Source organism: Piliocolobus tephrosceles, chromosome 18, assembly GCF_002776525.5.
Source record: "Piliocolobus tephrosceles isolate RC106 chromosome 18, ASM277652v3, whole genome shotgun sequence".
Classification (NCBI taxonomy): Eukaryota; Metazoa; Chordata; class Mammalia; order Primates; family Cercopithecidae; genus Piliocolobus; species Piliocolobus tephrosceles.
Genome location: NC_045451.1, coordinates 294,088 through 315,296, shown reverse-complemented (window position 1 = coordinate 315,296; position 21,209 = coordinate 294,088). Strand labels below are relative to the sequence as shown.

The 21,209-nt window shown below is 54.7% G+C and overlaps 1 protein-coding gene across 4 annotated transcripts in view; it reads right to left on the bottom strand.

Moving 5' to 3' along the window:
* Nucleotides 1-17,902, bottom strand: part of SLC66A2 (solute carrier family 66 member 2) — a 50,305-nt gene extending 32,403 nt beyond the window's left edge. For 3 of the 4 annotated variants that reach the window (XM_023224819.2, XM_023224822.2, XM_023224823.2), the window contains exons 1-3: nt 17,742-17,825; nt 16,961-17,262; nt 9,688-9,821 (exon numbers count right to left, since the gene is read on the bottom strand). In XM_023224819.2, the coding sequence (XP_023080587.1) occupies nt 9,688-9,821; nt 16,961-17,163 (337 nt within the window). In that variant the 5' untranslated portion in view covers nt 17,164-17,262; nt 17,742-17,825. Of the gene's footprint in view, nt 1-9,687; nt 9,822-16,960; nt 17,263-17,741 lie in introns of all 4 variants that reach the window. The other variant, XM_023224821.1, reaches the window with a different exon arrangement.
* Nucleotides 17,903-21,209: the final 3,307 nt, after the last annotated feature.

The window sequence follows — 21,209 nt, the reverse complement described above, 5'->3', positions numbered from 1 at the left end:
TGATAAAGCTGTTTCAGAGTACACTCTGCTGTAAAAGGATGGCTGGTTCCACATGTGCACTTGACAAGCACCTCTGCACAGACACAGAGACACATGGACAATGTGACAGGGACCCAGCACCCTCCAGGGCCCAGCACCTGCAATGACAGGTTATTAGCCAACCTCCCCATCTGTGCAGCCCCAGGACAAGACAGCAGCCAAGGTCCTGGAAAACACTGCAGCCTCTAGGTGGCTCCTGGGAAGCCCCATGGGGTTTGGGATTGAAAACGGTTGATAAACAAGAGACTCAAATGAGTCCTGGGATCAGAAAGCAGAAGTGGGATCAAAGGTTGTGTGTTGCCTACTCAGGCAATGTAGACTTAAAATGGAAATTTTGCAAGTGAACAGCTGAAAGCAAATACGAGATGACCTCTGACCTCTGCCCTCTGCTACTTGGACTTAGGGTGTTGTTCCACTCACAAGGCAGGAACTGCAATATTTCTACCAAATTTGAGGGTTTTATAAACCAACGCAGCACACAAAGTGCAGTCTCCTCTCCTCCCCCAGGCTCCCCCAACATTGCCTCTTGGATTCTATGTCCCTCAGCTCATCCCATCTGTTGCTTTGATTTAGACAACATCCCTCTCCACTGGTGCCTCTTTTCAAGACCAAGATCCGCAAGGGGTGGGCGGGAGGGAGGGACCACCCGAGGCAGGACTGCTCGGTCTACACTGCTTCCCTTCTCACATCCAGGTGTGACTGTGAACAGGTAAGGGTGGGAGGCAGCCAGCTGGGAGGCTGGGGAAGAAGGCATGGTTCAGGCTGCAGAGGCTGGACCCTACCACACCAGGCTGTGTCCTGGCCACACCCTCAAGCCACCTGGGCTCCTTGCCTGGAAAGCAGTGTGATCAGATCCATGTTTGTGTAGGACAGAATGCAAAGAGTTCTGACGCTGAGAGAGCTGCCAGGAACATTTTCAAGAGTCACACATTTCCACAAATCTGTGCTGAACACGTCCTCCAGACCAGACAAAAACAGGGCCCAGCAACTTTTTCCTTTTCCCCGACACTCGGCACTGGGAGGTGGTGTCAGTGTCTTCTCCCCTTGATCACAGGTGGGCTTGTGACCACTCCAGTCCACAGAAGCAATGCTGTGATTTCCAAGACTTAGGTCATAAAAAAGATACAGCTTCCACCTGCTTTCCCAGGCAGCTCCCCCTTGGGACCTGGCCATGTTGTGAGGAAGCCCAGGTCTCATGAGGCCGCCTTGGTGGGTGTCCCAGCAGAGCCCGGGCGGAGGTCCCAGGAGATGGTCAGCACCAGCCATGCCAAAGAGTGAATGAGGGAGAGAGAGAGACAAAGCAAGAGAATGAGCTTCAAGGGCTGCAGCCCTAGCCTTTGAGCTCCCCAGATTGAGGACAGCAGAGACCAGCTGTTCTTGCCAAGTCCACCCAAAATGCACTCACGAGCAAAATAATTGTTGTCCTTCCAAGTCCTAAGATCTGGGGTAACTTGTGGAGTAGCCAAAGAGACTGGAACAAGAGAGACAGGACAAGTCCAGAGGGCTGGCAGGAAGGAGGGTGGCTGGGCCACAGAGGCCATCACCTGCTTCCTGGGACTTTGGTCCATGTCACGACTGGAGATCGCTTCTGTCAGCACATGAAGAAAGGTTTGCACCACACCCTGTCGGTACAGCGTCTATGGGGGAGTGCAGGGGTGATCGTGACAGGGAGGTGCCAGCCAGCCTGGGACCAGGGAAGAGCACATGACCACAGTGGCCCAGGCAAGCCTGCAATGGGAGGGACACGGGCAGTTACAGGGATTCCTAATGTGACGTCCAAGAATCTCAATAAACCCCTGAAAATGCATGCAAGATGGCACATGACCCCTACATACAACACACTTTCCAGTTTCCTTGAGCTATAACTAACTCACCTGTTTAAAGTGGACAATTCAATGGTTTTTAGGATATCCACAGTTGTGCAAACACCATCACTATCTAATTTAGGACATCTTCAGCACCCCAAAAAAAAACCCTCGACTAACCAGCAGCCACTCCCTCTCCCTGGCCTCCAGCCTAGAACTCTGAGTGTTGAGATTTGGGAGAAATTTGAAGTAAATTAAACCACCTGACTTTGAGCTACAGACAATTATTTCTCAAATAACCCCCAAGAGGAACTTAAAAGGAAAAAAGTACATGATAAAACAAAGTTAAACTTTTTAAAAGCAAATATTTAAAATGAAACAAATGACCCCATGTATCCAGTTGCTGGTGCACCCCTGACAAGGTGTGTCTATTTCCCGGTGACATAACATGCAGCAGTGACCTGACCTCTGTCCCCAGCGGGAAGTGCCCTGAGGATGTGCAATCCTGAGCATATAAACCCCCACCCCCAATAAAACAAACGTTTTCAGTCACCAGGAGGCTGGTGCCGGCATGGTGACCCTCAGACTGCCGCACGCAGAGAGGACTAAGGGAGGCATGAGGATGCCGCATTCCATTATTTGTGGGGGTCCTTGAGGAAGGGAGTTGGTACAGGGCAGAAGGGAGGCAGACCTCCGGCTAAGCAACGCGGCCAGGCCTAGAGGTTTGAAGTAAAATGGGAAGAATTGGTGTCCACTCATGAAGTATTTCACCTCACCAAAACACACTCCCTAGCTCCACCCACTGAAAAAGCCAAAAACTCGACCTGTAGGCCAACCCTCACGCATGCCCAGGCTGTGGTCTCCAAACACTGTGTCCTAGATACCAGCGCTCCTTGGAGAAAGGACGGGTTCTAGGTCTGGGGCAGGAGACGTAGCTGCCACACGAGTACCTTGTTATACCAGATCCTGTCATGCTGGGTGGAAAGGGCCCAGCAGCACCCGACGCGGCTCCCCGGCCAGAGGGAAGAACTGGAGCTTTAGCAAGTGTGATAATCCAGTAACCACCAACCGTCCACTTCACATGTTCAGAATGACTCAGAAACATGCACTCATCACTGCAAGATGCCAGGGAACCAACTCTGAAAACTAGTAAAGAGAGGGACCTGCATTTCCTTTATAAATTATACCTGTGGACAGCTGAACAATGGGTACCAGCCTGTTTCTCTGCAGAGGGGCTCCAGCCAACAGACGACAAACATCCTGCAGCCCTGACGAGCTCACAGCCTCAGCATGAGCCCCTCAGTGGCTGCTGACCACACACACCTCCTATGGAACGATGCAACTATCCTGCGAAACACAAGAACCAAACCTGGATCTGATCGGGCCTCGGGGTCCACTGCTTTTTTAAAACGCTCTTTCACAGAAAAAGTCAAGGACAGAACACCTTTTCCTTGTCTACACTCCAAGGACATAAAGACAGGAGGAAACACCAGGAGTGCCATCTCCACTGTGGGGCGTCCCAAAACTCAGCCTGCAGTAGTCAGCAATCTTGTTAAGATGCCGCTAATACAGACCACGGGCAAAGTCGAGAGGAGTTCAGTTAAAAACCTACGGATTTTTAAACAACAAAAACTGCCAGGCACAAGGGCTCACCCTGTAACTCTAATGCTTTGGGAGGCTGAGGTGGGAGGATCACTTGGCTAGAGCCCAGGAATTCAAGGCAATAATGAGCTCTGATACCACCACTGCACTCCAGCCTGGGCAACAGAGTGAGACCCTGTCTCGAAAAAAAAAAAGAAAAACCTGCAGGAAGGAGACCTGAATGCATCTGTGGGTCCCATCACCTCAGGGCTCTATACCATCCTACCTGCTTGGTAAACACTTGAAATTCTCCATAATGCAAAGTGAACAGTAAAAAGAAATAACCCAGCACACGAGACAGGTGTGCACTCACTCCCAACCGCAGTCAGCCATGGCCTGGCCAAAGAGGCTCAGCTCTGCCCAAGGGTGGCACTGTGCTGGTGCCGGCCCTGCCTTCCTCAGGCTGGGCACTCAGGGCCCTGTGGGTCATCTCCCTCCAGTGATGAGGGAGATGGGAGATGAGGGAGATGACGGAGTGATCAGGCCCCAACCCTGACTCACAACGAAAAAGGGTGTGGGAAAACGTCTCAGTGGGATGAGGGTTTCTTTTTAAAGTCTGGTCATAACTTTGAAAATTATGCCAATTTTGTGAAAGGAGACTGTAGAAGAAAAAAGGAAGAGACGTGGAAGCATGCCTCGGCGTTCAAAGTAGTCACCTCTGGAGGGTGGAGTGGAAGCTGTTTTTTTGTTTTGTTTTGTTTTTTAAGATGGAGTCTCGCCCTGTGGTCCAGGCTGCAGTGCAATGGCCCAATCTTGGCTCACTGCAACCTCCACCTCCTGGGTTCAAGTGATTCTCCCACCTCAGCCTTCTGAGTAGCTGGGATTACAGGCATGCATCACCACGCCCAGCTAATTTTTTGTATCTTTAGTAGAGATGGGGTTTCACCATGTTGGCCAGGCTGGTCTCGAACTCCTGACCTCGTGATCCACCCACCTTGGCCTCACAAAGTGCTGGGATTACAGGCATGAGCCACTGCACCCAGCCAGAAGTTGTTTTACTTTATATCTGTCTTCCCCAAATGTCTACCATGAGCATGCACTGTTCTTTATAATCAGACAACAAATAATGTATTTAATTGCTTAAGTAATCTACTCTTTCTTAATACCATTTATGTTTCTTTTATATTAACTTTCAAACTGAATTTGTGGCCTTCAAAACTTAAATCCCTATAAAAGATAGCTGGAAAACATTTACACTTTTATTTCCTTAGGTCGTCTGACTATCCATGAGCACAGTGAAATGTAGTGATTCAAATGTTTCCTCATAAGTTATTTTCACGTCCTCATCAGTCTGCCAAGAATTGTGCCTCCCAAGGCCCACGGTCCCCCTTGGCATGTCCCCACCCTTAGGGTGAGGCTCAAGAATGTGCTTGGCAAAAGCAATAATTGACAAATGGGATCTAATTAAACGAAAGAGCTTCTGCATAGCAAAAGAAACTATCAACAGAGCAAACAACCTACAGATGGGAGAAAATTTTTGCAAACTACTCATCTGACAAAGGTCTAACATCCAGCAACTATAAGGAACTTAAATTTACAAGAAAAACACAAATAACCCTATTAAAAAGTGGGCAAAGGACATGAACACTTTTCAAAAGAAGACATACATGCGGCCAAAAAGCATATAAAAAAAGCTCAACGTCACTGATCATTAGAGAAATACAAATCAAAACCACAATGAGATGCCATCTCACACCAGTCAGAATGGCTATTAATAAAAAGTCAAAAAAAAATAACAGATGCTGGTGAGGTTGTGAAGAAAAAGGAACACGTATATACTGTTGGTGGGAGTGTAAATTAGTTCAACCATTGCAGAAGACGGTGTCGTGATTCCTCAAAGACCAGAAATACCATTCAACCAACAATCCCATTACCGGGTATAAACCCCAGGAATATAAATCATTCTATTATAGACACATGCACATATATGTTCACTGCAGCACTAGTCACACTAGTAAAGACTTGGAATTAACCTAAATGCCCATCAATGAAAATCATCTAGACTTTCTTCTGGATGAAGAAAATGTGGTACATATACACCACGGAATACTACACAGCCACAAAAAAGAACAAGATCATATCCTTTAGAGGAACATGGATGGAGCTAGAGGTCATCATCCTCAGCAAACTAACATGGGAACAGAAAACCAAACGCCGCATGTTCTCACATGTAAGTGGGAGCTAAATGATGAGAACACATGGACACTGAGGGGAACAACAGCCACTAGGGCCTGTTGGAGCGTGGAGAGCAGGAGGAGGGAGAGGACCAGGAAAAATAACCAGTGGGTACTAGGCTTAATACCTGGGTGATGAAATCATCTGTACACTGGCCGGGTGCGGTGGCGCACGCCTGTAATGCCAGCATTTTGGGAGGCCAAGGTGGGTGGATCCCACTTGAGGTCAGGAGTTCAGGAGTTAGAGAAATAATCTGTACACCAAACCCCCGTGACAAGCAATTTACCTATATAACAAACCTGCACATGTACCCCTGAACTTAAAAGCTTGAAAAAGAAAAAAGAAACGAGAAACAGAACATGTTCAGAGCCAACAACCTTCCCTTCGAGGTGGCGCCGCTGACAGGAAGACGAGGCTGGCCACCTTGCCTGGCACGGGGCCGTGCTGCAGGAGCTACAGATCGGGTGGCCAGAAGCCAGAGCTTTCGGTCTGAACTTCAGTGATGCTCCTGCCTTGCCGTCCCCTCTCTTGGCAGATGAGAGGACATGAGCCCACACCTTTCATCAAGGCGCCCTGTAGGAACAGGTCTGGGCGTGTCCACCAAGGGGACCTGGACATGTATAAACTCAAACTGGACTCCACTATGAAGAGTGCTACAGATGTAAATCTCCAGAATTCTTTTTTTTTTTTTGAGACGGAGTCTTGCTCTGTCGCCCAGGCTGGAGTGCAGTGGCCGGATCTCAGCTCTCCGCAACCTCCGCCTCCTGGGTTCACGCCATTCTCCTGCCTCAGCCCCCCGAGTGGCTGGGACCACAGGCGCCTACCACCTCGCCCGGCTAATTTTTTGTATTTTTTAGTAGAGACGGGGTTTCACCGTGTTAGCCAGGATGGTCTCGATCTCCTGACCTCGTGATCCGCCCGTCTCGGCCTCCCAAAGTGCTGGGATTACAGGCTTGAGCCACCGCGCCCGGCAATCTCCAGAATTCTTAAACACACACAGCTACGCCCCAGGACACAGAGTTCTGGAGTGGATTTCCCACCTGAAGTCATTTGGGGCCCAGGAGTCATGCAGCTTGGTTCTCAGTCCTCCCCAGGGGGAGGGCAGGCACAGGGCACCCAGGCTGACCCCAGGAGCCCAGCCCTCATCCCCTCACAGCGGCCCTGGACTGCTTCCCAAATACTCCAGGCCTTGAGGAAAGGGTGCCCCAGCTTCCTATCGCCTCTGTAACAAGGTACCACAAACATGGCAGCCACAACACAAGCTGATTATCTTAATTCTGGAAGCCAGAGGCCCAACGGTCTCCTGGACTAAAACCAAGGCTGTGTCTCCTACTCATTCAAGTATGGGCAGAACTCAGCTCCCTGTGGTTGGGGGCTCTGCTGCCTGTAAAGCGACAGCCGACCCACGGCAGAGAGCCGGGCCCTCAGCGCCAGCACCTGACCATCTCGTCTGCGGCCCTTGTCACGTGTGAGGACCCCTGGAATTAGGTGAGGCCACCGGATAATCCAGGACCAGCCCCCCTCAAGAGTCTCTCTGGTTCCCAGGATCAGGGCATGGATGTCTCTCGGGGCCATTATTCTGCCCACCCACGGAGGGTGTTTAAAATTCAGATTCCAGGCCTAGCTCTGGAAACAGGGACTCACGTTTTTAACTCATCCTGGGTAACCAGAAGAGACGTACTCCTTTGGAAGAAGTGACACAGAATGCCAGGCATCCACCATCCCACTCCCTTCTTATCCAACGCTCCTCTGATGAGACGAGAGTGCACCTGCTGGTAAAATGAACGTGGGTGGGAGCTTACGATGCCGCTTCTAGGGGTATCCCAGTGTTCCAACATACATTCCCATTAAACTCCACGCTGGCTGCACTGCCTAGACACTCACAACCTGACATCTCTGGGAGCTCGTGTCAGGCCACCTTCAACAAGGTCACAAGGTCTGGCCTCATGTCCAGAGCCCGAGAGCAGCAGAAACACCCAGCAATGCATTGGGCATCTTAGGCACAAACTGTTCTCTCGGCTGGCTGGCCTTCCCACAGTGAGAAAATTCTTGTTCCAAGTTAAATATTGAGGTTCAAAGGGGCAGGGAACACGCCATGAGGAGCTCAGCTCCAGAGAAGGAGCAAAGCCTTGCAGGGAGCTAGACTGAGTCACCTAAACAGAAATGTAAAACCACAGTTCCTCACCTCGCAGGGAATCCGGCCAGTTCTTTTTTTTTTTTTTTGAGACGGAGTCTCGCTCTGTCTCCCGGGCTGGAGTGCAGTGGCCGGATCTCAGCTCACTGCAAGCTCCGCCTCCCGGGTTCACGCCATTCTCCTGCCTCAGCCTCCGGAGTAGCTAGGACTACAGGCGCCCGCCACCTCGCCCGGCTAGTTTTTTGTATTTTTTTAGTAGAGACGGGGTTTCACCGTGTTAGCCAGGATGGTCTCTATCTCCTGACTTCGTGATCCGCCCATCTCGGCCTCCCAAAGTGCTGGGATTACAGGCTTGAGCCACCGCGCCCGGCCTCGGCCAGTTCTTAAAAGCCTGCTTTCCGCCGGGTGCGGTGGCTCACCCTGTAATCCCAGCACTTTGGGAGGCTGAGGCAGGCAGATCATGAGGTCGGGAGATCGAGACCATCCTGGCTAACACGGTGAAACCTCGTCTCTACTGAAAATACAAAAAATTAGCCGGGCGTGGTGGTGGCGCCTGTAGTCCCAGCTACTCGGGAGGCTGAGGCAGGAGAATGGTGTGAACCCGGGAGGCGGAGCTTGCAGTGGGCCAAGATCGTGCCACTGCACTCCAGCCTGGGCGACAGAGCAAAGACTCCATCTCAAAAAAAAAAAAAAAAAGCCTGCTTTCTAGGCAAGATCTGTGGTATCGTCAGCACCATCTCTGGTGTAATTTCAAACCCAAATCACAATAGGAGGGAACAGAGCAGAGACTCAGAGGAGAGGAGAATGGCGGGAATGGGAAGAAAGAACAGAACAAAAAAAAGACACTGGTGCTCATCTCGTGGCCACAGTGACACTACCTGGCCCAGGTCACACTGGCTGAAGGCTGGTCAGGTTTCTACAGAGGCTGAAAGCAGCACACATTCACCTCAGTCTAGAAACAGAAGCAGACAAAAAGGGAGAGGTGGGATCCTCTCCAACAGGAAGAACCAGTGATCGGGAATAGAAACAGGGACACAACTCCCCGGCAAGATCTCAAATCCACAGATGCCCCAAACTAAACAAACTCTGAGGCAGACACTTTTCTCCAAGCGACAGCTGAGATCAGCCTCTCTCTCAAAGCCAAAGGGAGCGCCATCTTAGACTGAGAAATTAGAAGAAAAACAAAAGGCAGGATTTAACCCTCCTGCACACAAGAAGCCTGCCAGCCTGCATCTTCAAACAGGATTGACTGGAACAAACTGTGCAAAAGGCAAACACTGGAAGAAGTATTTTCTATTTTCTAAGCCACCAAAGGTTAAGGAGTCATGTGTGCTAAGCATGTGCTAAGCATGTAATTGGTCCTGCCCGGCTGTCAACTCGGCAGTGTGCGTACCCTGCCCGTGTGCTCCGGATAAAGGGGTTGCCTGACCCTGTGGGGTGACTCTGGGTCTGTTTAACAAGGTCTATGAGGAAGGCCCTGGCTAAGGTTGAGTCACAGCCAAACTGAAAAGGTGTGCTGTGTGTACAGGCCACGCACACAGAGATGAAACGCCTGACCCGGCACCGTCTGCCCGGATGCAGCCAGGCACAGATGCGCACTTCTTGTTCGGACACACAAACCGTCTGGGATGGCGCTCACAGCCAAGAACTGAGGCTGTGTTAAGGCCTCACCCAACTTCCAGTGAAGAAATCATTATCTTGAATTGTTTCAAGTTATAAACTGTTTAACTGAAGTCATTTAACACACTGAAAACACTATCAGTTGAAGATAACAACACCACTTGGCGAAATGAAAGCTGCTTGGATCAGGACAGATTAGAGTGGCTTTTGTTTCACCAGAGTCACCTTCACCCTGATTCCCTGGGACTTTATTCCAAAGCGCCGGCCACCAACCTGCAAAGGAGCGGCGCCTGGCGTTGAGCTCGTTGGCCACACGGACCTCGGTGCACAGCTTCAGCATCAGCAGCATGGTCAGGATCATGATGGCGCTCTGCCACAGCAGTGGGGACTCAAAGCGCCTTCCAAACCTGTGGGAGAGACCCCATGTCAGGAGGGAGGCCCACCCACGCTGCCTCTCCCGGTCCCGAACCTGCGGCGGGAGACACCTGGGTCAGGAGGGAGGCCCACCCACGCTGCCTCTCCCGGTCCTGAACCTGCAGTGGGAGACACCTGGGTCAGGAGGGAGGCCCATCCACTCCGCCTCTCCCAGGCCCCAGGCGGCATCCCGGGGAAGGAGCCCGGTTGGTGAACACCAGAGTGACCAGGCAACTGTTGCCCATCTCCCAGACTCCAGGTGGGGTGGGGCTCCAGTGAGGGGCCATAAGACCCCCCCAGAGCCTGACTCGGGACCCCTCAGCACATCTGGCCCTCCCCAGAACCAGTGGGCCAGGCACTGGTACCTGGGTCTGGTGGTCCTGAGTCCCCGTCCCACAGCTCAGCTCAGGTGCCCCAGGCCCTCCCTGCAGCCTCCAGGCTGCCACCAGGCAAGAAGCCCAGTTTCTAGCTCACAGCAGCCCTGCTTCCTGCCTGTGGAAGGCTGGTCAGTGTGGAAGGCTGGTCAGTGTGCAGAGCAGCAGGTGGGCCAGACACAAAATTTCCACACGCGCACACACACTCCCACAGGAGAGGAGAAGGCAGCCAAGGGTCTGTACCGCCCCCGTCCCAGGCCTCCCTGGCTCCGTGCTCCCCTAGCTGCAGGCTCCCAGGCCTTCTTGCTGACTTTTGACCAGGGCTGAGCATCTCATCAGCTTAGCCGTGAGCCTCTGCAGGGTAGAACCACAGGCCAATGACTGGCAGGCCCTACGGTCTCCCCATCTCCCAGAGTCACTACAGAGGTGGGACACGGGCCTGCAGAGCCACCATCTCCAAGGCTGGGCTGTGTGTGGCACGCACTCACGGAAAGCCCCAACCCTGACCCTCCCTGACTGTCCCAGGGCGGGAATCTCAATCAGCCTGCAGTTTGGACTGAAGGGAATTTTCAATACTTGAATTGGCCGCCACCATGTCAAAGTCAGGAGATCCTACATAACAGCCTAATTTCCCAACTTCTGAAACACTGGAAGACTCAGCAACAACCACCACAGCCCCCACCTCTCTCTAGCTGTCACGCAGCTGGGCAGCCCTCTTAACACCCCCTTACCAACACAAAGCAGAAGGGGGAACCCCAGAGCCCCCTTAGCACCCCCTTATCAACACAGATCAGGAGTAGGGGGAACCCCGCAGCCCCCTTAGCAGGTGAGCCAGCCCAGCAGGTGAGAAGGTGCCACTTGCAGGTGAGGCTCCCACAGCAACCTGGAAAAAGCCACAGACGTTCTCCTGGGAGCACAGGCAGCCAGGATGCAGTCCTCAGAGGGTGGCCATGCTGATTCCCTCTGTGCTGGCTCCAGAGACCAAGGCCCTTCCCTGTCTCCTGGGAGCTCCTCAGCAGAGGGAGTGGCTGCCTGAGGTCACAGAGACTCAGGGAGCAGAGGGAAGGGTAGAGAAAACAGCAGCCCAGGCCCAGGGTGGACAGGGGGCCAGGCAGGCAGGCAGACAAGCTGCACCTCCAGGAATATCACCCAGGTCAGCAGGGGCCACCACAGTCCCCTTGCCTCACTGGATGCTTCCCTAGGAAGCCTCCAAGAAAAACACAAAGCGAGACAAAGAGGCAAAAGGAGGAAGGGAGGGTGGTGGGCCCAGGGATAGAAGATGGCCAGCGGGAAAGAGGCAGCTTGAAAGGGGGTTTTCTGGGCCTGAGGCACAGGTCGGGGAAGCAGGGACGCTGTATGAGCAGGAGTGCAGGGTGCATGGGCACTATGCCCACAGGCTGGTTCCATCCCCCACACCGGCCCCCTCCAGGCCTTGGCCTCTGCACTGTTACAGTATATTATATAGCACAGATCACAACCCCCAAGGCTGGAGGACACAGCCAAGCTCACAGTCACTTCCAGGGCCGTTCTCCACTGGCTACCAAGCGGCCTGGGTGCCACTTCCAGGGCCGTTCTCCACTGGCTACCAAGCGGCCTGGGTGCCGGTCAACTCACCCACAGCGACCTGAGGCTGAGAAGGTGACACTGGGCAGGCATCTAAAATAGGCCAGTCCCCTGGGACACATGGAGGCCGCTTCACACCACGTTCACCTCCAGCAATGAGGCTGCACGTGAGCCATTTTGGCCACTCTGCATGAAAGGCCACCTGCGTTTTTTAAATGTTCAACAGACGCAATGAATGACCAGACAGACAAAGGAGGAGGCGAGCGAATCAAGGTTTGAGCTGCCCCATAATCCACACATCAAAAATCAAATCTAGAGGAACAAGATATGCACAGTAAAGAATAAGGACTTTTAAAACCAAATGAGAGCGTACGCGGAGGTGAACAGTGAACTAATAGGGTGAAGACAAAGAACACCACAAAATTTCAAAAAGCACAGTGTTCCACAGAAGATGCACAAGGAACAAAACGAAAACAAAACAAAATCCAGCAGCATTAGTAATTTTAAAAGCTAATTAAAATAGATGCCACATTTACTTCTCAACTTAACTTTTTCTTCCTTTAGTGATAACAGGCCGTGCTGGCCACGAACGAGAGCACTTTTCCTCTCCTGCCCGAGGGCGTAACTCCCACGCCTCTTCTCATGGCAGGTGCCAGGCAGCCCCCCTGTGTGGCGCAGGGGCCTGCTCCTCGGGAAGCACTAAGATACCTCGTCTAAGGTGGGCTCTGCAGGTGACCATGCCCAGGTGCCCATCAGGAAGAGACAGTATAGAGGATGTACCATAACTGACCAAGCCCACAGAAAAACTTCTCTATGTTCCAAAATCTCACAGAAAAACTCAAGCAGGGCCAGGCACAGTGGCTCACACCTGTAATCCCAGCACTTTCGGAGGCTGAGGCAGGTGGATCATGAGGTCAGGAGTTCAAGACCAGCCTGGCCAATATGGTAAAACCCCGTCTCTACTAAAAATACAAGAATTAGCCAGGCGTGGCAGCGGGTACCTGTAATCCCAGCTACTCGGGAGGCTGAGGCAGGGAACTGCTTGAACCCAGGAGGCGGAGGTTGCAGTGAGCCGAGATTGTGCCACTGCACTCCAGCCTGGGCAGCAGGGCGAGACTCTGGTCTAAAGAAAAAAAAAAAATCCAGCAAAAGAGAAGCTTTGTAGCTTTGTGTCTACTCTTAGGCACCACTAAAGCTATCACCCTCAGTAACAAAATGTTATGGCCTCTCTGATACAATGTTTTCATTCCTCCCTCTGAGTGCTCCAGCCTGGGTCCTACTGTGGATGGAGCTGAGGCTCCCAGGACCCTGCAGCCCAATGTGGCCTGATCCCCGCCTGGCCTCTCTGCTTTTCCTCCACATACTCACAGCCAGCAAACACCAGCTATGAGACATCATTTAGCCCTTCTCCTGGCTGCAGGCACCAACCTGCCAAATCCTGCACACTGGCATTCCACAGAGTGTGATCTGCTGAATGCTGGTTTCACAAAATGGTAGTAAGGACTATAAGAAACAAAATCATGAGTGACCTGTTTCAGAATCCCTGGGTTTGTACTGTTAAAGCAGCCCCTGCAGGACTGCAGAGCCCCATATGCCATGTACCCCAAATCCCCAATGGGGGGCTGCCCAGAAGGACTGGAGCTCTGAGGACCATGCCCCAGCACCTTTGGAAGCGTGAAGATTCTAACTCCACCCCTGTGCTGGCGGACCCTGGCCTCTTTTCATGGGACCCTGGTCCCTTCTCACCAGAGCCTGGCCCAGCCCCACCTCTGCTCTCCCCCCAACCCATCCACCCTCCCCCCACCGCCCGGCCCCTTCTCACCAGACCCCAGCCCCTTCTCACCAGAGCCTGGCCCAGCCCCACCTCTGCTCTCCCCACAGTCCATCCACGCCCCCTCCCCCGGCCCCTTCTCACCAGACCTCGGCCCCTTCTCACCGGACCCCAGCCCCTTCTCACCAGAGCCTGGCCCAGCCCACCTCTGCTCTCCCCCATGCCCCTTCTCACTGGAGCCCGGCCCAGCCCACCTCTGCTCTCCCCACCCCCCACCCCGTCCCCCTCTCACCGAAGCCTGCCCCAGCCTCACCTCTGCTTTCCCGCCCCCACCACTCCCATCCCAAACACTGAGTGTGCGTGCACATGTGTGGAGCTGGGGTTGTGTGTGATGCATCCCACGTGTCACTTCCGCTAAAGCACAAACCCTCCGCCCTACAAACTATGAAATCAAAGAGGCTGCGAACCTACAAAGCCTGGAGAGGGGAAGCCAGGAGTGGGGGGTCACAAGAGGCTCCCAAGAGAGAAACAGAAGGGGTCATCATCTCTCTCTGCACAGCAGGTCCTGGGGACCGGGTGGGCACAGAGGATGTGCCTGTGTGGAATGCAGAGACAGCACATCCTCAGGCTGGAGGGACGCCCAGCAGGGACCAGCGCCCTCTCCCCTCCCCGCTTTCATCCCACCATCTTCTGGAACACGCTGAGGCCCTGTGTGTGCCCTCGGTGGTCACAGAAGCCATACATGACCAGGACAGCCCAGGATATTGATTCTATGAAGAGACCCATGGACAAAGTTCAGAATTCCCTGGAAGGCTGCCCTGTGCTCCACAAAGAGCTCAAGTGTCTCTTGAAGGCCTGTAAGCAAGAACTCCCACTCCCAGCTTCAAACCTCTACGTCAAGTGTCAGTTAGGTCATGAGGCAGCGACAAGATGGCACCAGGAAACTGGGTTAATCTCTGACTTCTCCAAACCAGATACTGAGATGGACATTAGATAGATTCTTTTCTTTCTTTTTTTTGAGACAGGGTCTCTCTCTCTTGATCAGACTGGAGTACAGCTCACGGCAGCCTCGAATTCCTGGGCTTAAGTGATCCTCCTGTCACAGCCTCCCAAGTAGCTAGGACTACAGGTAATGCCACCACACCTAAGCTAATGTTTCAAATGTTTTGTAGAGATGGGGTCTTGCTATGTTGCACTGGCTGGTCTTAAACTCCTGGCCTCAAGTGATCCTCCCACCCTGACCTCCGAAAGTGCTGGAATTACAGGAGTGGGCCACCATGCCCAACCTAATTTATTATCTTTTAGCAACTTGGGACTATGAGCATACTGGGGGGGGGGGGCATCCTCTAAGTGGAACTTTTTTCCCACATAGTTATCTACCCTCAGGCATTTTTCCTCCATTATTTTGGAGAAATTTTATTCTATAACCCTAAATTTATTCTATAACCCTAAAATTTATTCTATAACCCTAAAAATGCTCCTTCACAACATACACATGTGAGCTGGGGCTGTAGCAGGTGGCCTGCCAACCAGCGTCTCCCCAACTCCCACAACGTGCATTCAAAATATTCAACAGCATTAGACAATTAGAAACCTACTTCCCAGTCAACCTTACGCTCTCTGAGGCCACTGCAGCACTGCCAGCCACTGTCTCCACAGCAGGCGATGGGAGAGAAAAGCAGTCTCCAAAATGAGCACCCCGCCCCTCCCTCAGATGCAGCCTGGCCCAGAGACAAACCTTGAGGCAGGACTCGGACCCAAAATCCCCCTCCAAGATCACTGCAGGGGACAAACCTCCCTGCCTCAGAGACAACTCTGGGAAGAGGCAGCCAACCCATTCGCTCACCTAAAAATCCCTGGCAAAGGCAAAACTAACACCCAGGGACACGTGGACCAACGGCTGCCCATGGCCAGGGCTGGGATGAAGGCTGTGGGGCAGGGAGCACCCCAGTTCATGAACACGGGACACCCCAGCATCAGAACTCATCAAATGGACACAAAAGCGGTGCATTTCATGGAATGCAAATCACACCTCAACAAGGTTGACTTAAAAACAGGCGGGCCAGGCGTGGTGGCTCACGCTTGTAATCCCAACACTTTGGGAGGTCGAGATGGGTGGATCACGAGGTCAAGAGATCGAGACCATCCTGGTCAACATGGTGAAACCTCGTATCTACTAAAAATACAAAAATTACCTGGGTACAGCAGCGGGAGCCTGTAGTCCCAGCTACTCAGGAGGCTGAGGCAGGAGAATCACTTGAACCCAGGAGGCAGAGGTTGTAGTGAGTCGAGATTGTACCACTGCACTCCAGCCTGATGACAGAGTGTGAGACTCTGTCTCAAAAAAAAAAAAAAAAAAAACAACAACTAACAGGCAAAGAAGCAGGTACATGATTACTCAGTGACCAGAGTCAAAAGCAGAGTTCTTGACACCAGCTGCCTAGACTCCTTCTCTCCACCCCTCCACCAGGCCCTCTTCATGGGAAGAGCAGCAGACACCTTCCAATCTGCATGGACAGAGAGGCTGGGATCACCCGGAAGAAAGAAAAATTCCAGACGTTTTTGGCCTTAGAATACAGCTGTGAGACCTCTTCATTTTCTCCAAAAACTCATTCTCCCAATTATGTCTGGCTTCAACAACTGTTAAAATTAATTTCAATTTCCTTGGCCTAACGCAAATACAAAGAGGAAGTTGGCCTGAGAGGAACAAGACAGTCTCCAGAGAGCGTGACTTCCTATTTAAATAAGGCAGGCCAGGCGCCGTGGCTCAGTCTGTAATCCCAGCACTTTCAGAGGCCCAGTGGGGAGGAATGCTTGAGGCCAGGAGTTCCAGACCAGCCTGGGCAACATAGTGAACCCCCCCCCCCCCCCCCCCCCCGTCTCTACAAAAAATACAAAAAAACAATTAGCCGGGTGTGGTGGTGCACCTGTGATCCCAGGTACTTGGGAGGCTGAGGTGGGAGGATCACCCGAGCTCAGGAATGTGGAGGCTGCAGTAAGCTGTCATCACATCATGCACTTCAGCCTGGACCACAGAGCAAAACCCTTTCTCAAAACAATAAAGAAAAACGACACAACATGAGAAAGGCAGGCAGGAACCGTTCCTCTCTACAGGCAGGCCTAGGCCACTGCCCAGCAGAGAGATCCCTGCTAAGCACCCGTGCGGGACATTATGTGAGAAGGCAGATCTGGAGATTTTCTCTGAGCTTCTGTTCTCCAATCCCACCGTTTTTCTGGAAAAAATAACCTCACCCTAAGAAGTGACTCGCCTGCGGCCACGTACCCTTGCTCAGCGGCCAGGAGAGCAGGACGCTGGCCCAGCCAGGAGGTGTGGACCCTGCTGCTCCCCCGGCCTCAATCTGAAACTCCAAAGGACAAACCCTCTTCTCCGAGCGCAGCCCAGGAAAGCAAACCCCCAACTTACCAGAAGAGTATCCGCAAAATGTTGGCCACCAGCAGCACCAGGCACACGTAGGTGGAGAACCCGTCGGCGTTCTGCGTCCTGCGGATGTCCCGGTACTGCGGGACGTAGGGTACCACCCCTCCGAAGACCATGGCTGCGGCCGCGCCCCAGGACACCAACTGGTGCAGTGGCACCAGAAGCCAGTCCAGGCCCTCGGCCTCCATCGCAGCGCCCGCCTGGCCGAGGCTGTCACCAGCTCCGCGCGCCGCGGGCCACCGGCCGCCTGCTCATCGCCGCTCCGCGCGCTTCTGCGGCCTCGGGGCCTGCGGGGAGCGGGGAGCGGCTAGAGTCCCGCCAGGGAGGCTGGGCCGGCGCGACCCGACCCGACCCGACCCGCGCCGGCCTCAGGAGCCGAGGCAGAGCGGGGTCGACTGGGGCGCGGGGGTGTCTGGGGGTCCCGAGACGCGCCCGACGGGGGCTGCGGAGGGTTCCCAGGGTCGGGGTCGAGGACTGGTGCAGCCCCTGGTGTCACCGCTCGGGTGCGCTTAGCCGGCGGGAGTCCACGCGCGCCCCGGGATGGGGTCGGGGAAGGGGGCGCAGGGCCCAGGATGGGGACGCACAGCTCGTGGGAGGGGGCGCAGGCCCAGGATGGGGCGCACTGCTCGTGGGAGGGGGTGCCGGGCTGGTGACCCCACAGGACCAAGCCGGGGAACTAGGGGCAGGGGCCAACTGCCCTGGCCCCGGGTCCTCGGCCGCCCTAGGCCGCCCCGCGAGGACCCCGCGCCGCCCCCGCGCTCCTTACCTGCGCCCCTAGCCCAGCGCCCTGCGCCCCGCGTCCCCGCGCCGCTTACCCGCGCGCGTCTCAGCGTCCGTCCGCTCGGGCGCCGGGAAACCCCGCCCCGCGGCGTCACAATGCCGGGCCCCGCCCACGCCGGAGCTGTTGGGCGGCGCCCCGGGTCCTAGAGCGCGCGGGGTAGGGTTGGCCGAGGCGGGGCCGGGAGCCGGGGCTGTCGGGGCGGCGGGGGAGCTTGGCTTCTCCCGCCCGGTGGGGAAATATCAGCCGGACGGGGCCGGTCCCTCAGGCCTGGCGCCCACATGAACCCGCCTCTAGCGTGAACCAGTCTCCAGCTGTCCCGGCGCGCGGCCATCCTAGCGGAGGGCGTGGTCCTGGACGGCGGGGGCTGCAGGGTCCGGACGTTCCCATCGTGCGTGTCCTGAACGCGGGCGCCCGGGGACGAGTCTCGTCCAGCTCCGTCCTGACCCAGGAGACCCGGGCACCCGGCTGGGAGTTTGCAGCGCCCGGGGGCGGCCAGGGTCTCGGGAAACGTAGCGCCCCGCGCGGATCTCCGCTCCGATGCAAGCGCCCGGCGAGCAGATGCTTCGGGGCCGTCACCGGGGGGCCGGCTGGACGCGCGGCCGTCACCGTGGCCGTTGTCATCATCGTGGTTGTGGCCATGGTCGCTGTCGCTGAAGAAACGCGGGGCGACCTCTCCCCATTCCCGTGCGGTTCTTAGGGCTGAACCGTTGGGCGCGCATTTGCAGAAAAGCCAGCTCCTGAGTCTCAAGACAGACTCCGAGGCCAGGCGTGTGTGGAGCCTGGTCCCTGCTGCCGGCCTCGCAGGCCGAGCCAACTCGGAGCCCCGCACCCACCCGCAGGGAGCTGCCCTCGCCCAGGACCCTCTTGGCCCACGCGGGTGAGGACTGAAGGGCGAGGGGCGCGTGGATGAGGGGCGCGCGGGTGAAGAGTTAGGGGCGCGCGGGTGAGGGGTGAGGGAGGCGCGGGGGAGGGGGGAGGGGGGCGGGGGTGAGGGGCGAGGGGCGCGCGGGTGAAGGGTGAGGGGCGCGCGGTTGAGGGCTGAGGGTGTGCGTGTGAGGGAGGAGGGGCGCCGGGGCGAGGGGGAGGGGCTAGCGGGCGAGAGGTGAAGGGGGAGGGGCGCGGAGGCGAGGGTCGCGCGGGTGAGGGGCGGGGGACGCTCGGGTGAGGGGTGAGGGGCGCGGGCGTGAGGTTCGAGGGTCGCGCGGGTGAGGGGTGAGGAGAGTGCGTATGAGGGATGAGGGGCGCACGGGTGAGGGTTGAGGGGCGAACGAGTGACGGGTGGGCGGGTGTAGGGTGAGGGACGCGTGGATGAGGACCGCGAGGGTGTGAGGGGAGGGGTGCACGGGTAAGGGGCGAGGTTGAGGGGTCCACGCTGAGGGTTGCTTTCCCTTAAGCAGCGGCCTCTTCTGCACGAGCCGGGCCCCTGCCCCCTGCCCCCTGCCCGGCTGGTTTTGTGGGGGATCATAAGGACAGTTACCACCTAACTAGGAGCAAGTCCCCAACAATCGAAACAGGGCGCTCCCGCCTTGCGCTCCCAGGCTGACGTTGGGACTTCTTTAGAGCCAGCCCTGCGGAGCCCCAGCACCAGGAAGGTAGAGGGTAGTAAAAGGCACAGCAGGAAGCCTGGGAGAGAAAAAGCAGCTGCCCCTGCTCAGCTGCGCCCTTCCTGGAGCCCTGGGGCCTTTGGGATCTTCTGTCCTCTCTGCCCTGGAGGTTGGAGTAAGCTCCGGGCTTCCTTGACCCTCACTGCAGCACTGGGGTCCCAGACGCTGGCCTGGGTCATCCTAAATCCAGAGGCTGTGGAGGCATGGGGCAAATTGTGCAGCCTGGGGCCTGGAGCTGCATCTGTCAGGGCCTCCAGGAGCCTGGTTCAGTGGACAAAATCTGGCATGCTTGGACCTCACTCCACAGGCCTCACCCCTCAGAGGCACCTCGAAAGGTGAGTTGATGACCACAGAGTGAGTTTGTACCTTTTGGAGCACCACCTGCCTGGAGTCCACCCCAGTCTACATCAGCCAATCACAGCTCATTGCAGGTACTGCGCTTGTCACATAGCTTCCTGCAAACAAGAGAAGCCCACCAAGCCATGCACAGCTGGAAAATGGCCCTTATAAAGCCATCAAGTCCTAATCCAGGCAACCTATAAATATTACCTCGTACGGGAAAACTATTTTTTTTTTTCGGATGTCATTAAGGATCTTGAGATAGAGAGACTGTCCTGGATTATCCGAGTGGGTCCTAAATACTGTGGCTCACACCTGTAATCCCAGCACTTTGGGAGCCTGAGTTGGGTAAATCTCTTGAGCCCAGGAGTTCGAGACCAGCCTGAGCAACATGGCAAGACCTCATCTCTACAAAAGATAGAAAAATTATCTGGGCATGGTGGTGTGCACCTGTAGTTCCAGCTACTCCTGAGGTGGAAGGATTGCTTGAGCCCAGGAGGTTGAGGCTGCAGTGAGCCAGGATCGTACCACTGCACTTTAGCCTAGGTGACAAAATGAGTCCCTATCTCAAAAGTAATTAAATAAATACAACAGAGACAGGGTCTCTGTGTTGGCCAGGCTGGTCTTGAACTCCTGGCCTCAAGCGACCCTCCTGCCTTGGCCTCTCAAAGTGCTGGGATGACAGGCATGAGCCAGCATGCCCGGCCACATGCATCTTTGTAAGAGGGAGGCAGAAGGAAATGTGGTGCCACACGGAAGAGAGGGCCATGGGAAGATGGAGCAGAGATGAAGATGGGGCCCTGAAAGTGGACGTGATGCAATCACAAGCCAAGTAACGCCGGAGCCACCAGAGGCGCTAGAAACAAGGAACAGATTCTCTCCAGGAGCCATGCAAGGGAGCCTGGACCTGCCAATGCCTTGATTTCAGCCCATTAAAAGTGATTTTGGACTTCTGGCCTCCAGAGCTGTGAAGGAATAAACTTCTGCTGTTGTAAAAGCCAGTTAGCTTGTGGTCATTTGTTGCAGGAGCCAATGAGAGACTGACAAGATCAGAGCTGTGACATGAGGAAGCAGAGCTGTGCCTCATGCTTTCCAGGCTCTGCTCATGAGAAACAGTCATTGGGTTGGCCCCATGCAGAGGAGGGTGTCACATAGGAGCATGAATACCTCAGGGAACCACCTAAGCAGTTGCCTAACACATGGTGCTTATAAAAGGAAAAGCAAGCAAAGCAACCTTGTTCTGAGAGCTGGGACATCAGAGGAAGACTGGAGCCCCTGTGTCTCACTCAGCCTATTTATTTTTATTTCATTTATTTATTTAACAGAGACAGGGTCTCACTATGTTGGCCAGGTTGGTCTTTGAACTCCTGGTTTCAAATCATCCTCTCACCTAGGCCTCCCAGAGTGCTGGGATTACAGGAGTGAGCCACCGTGCCAGTCGTGCACCCCATTTTTTAAGGAAACCTGTACAGAAGGTGGATTGGAAGTCTTGCTTTAGGAGCCTGGCTGT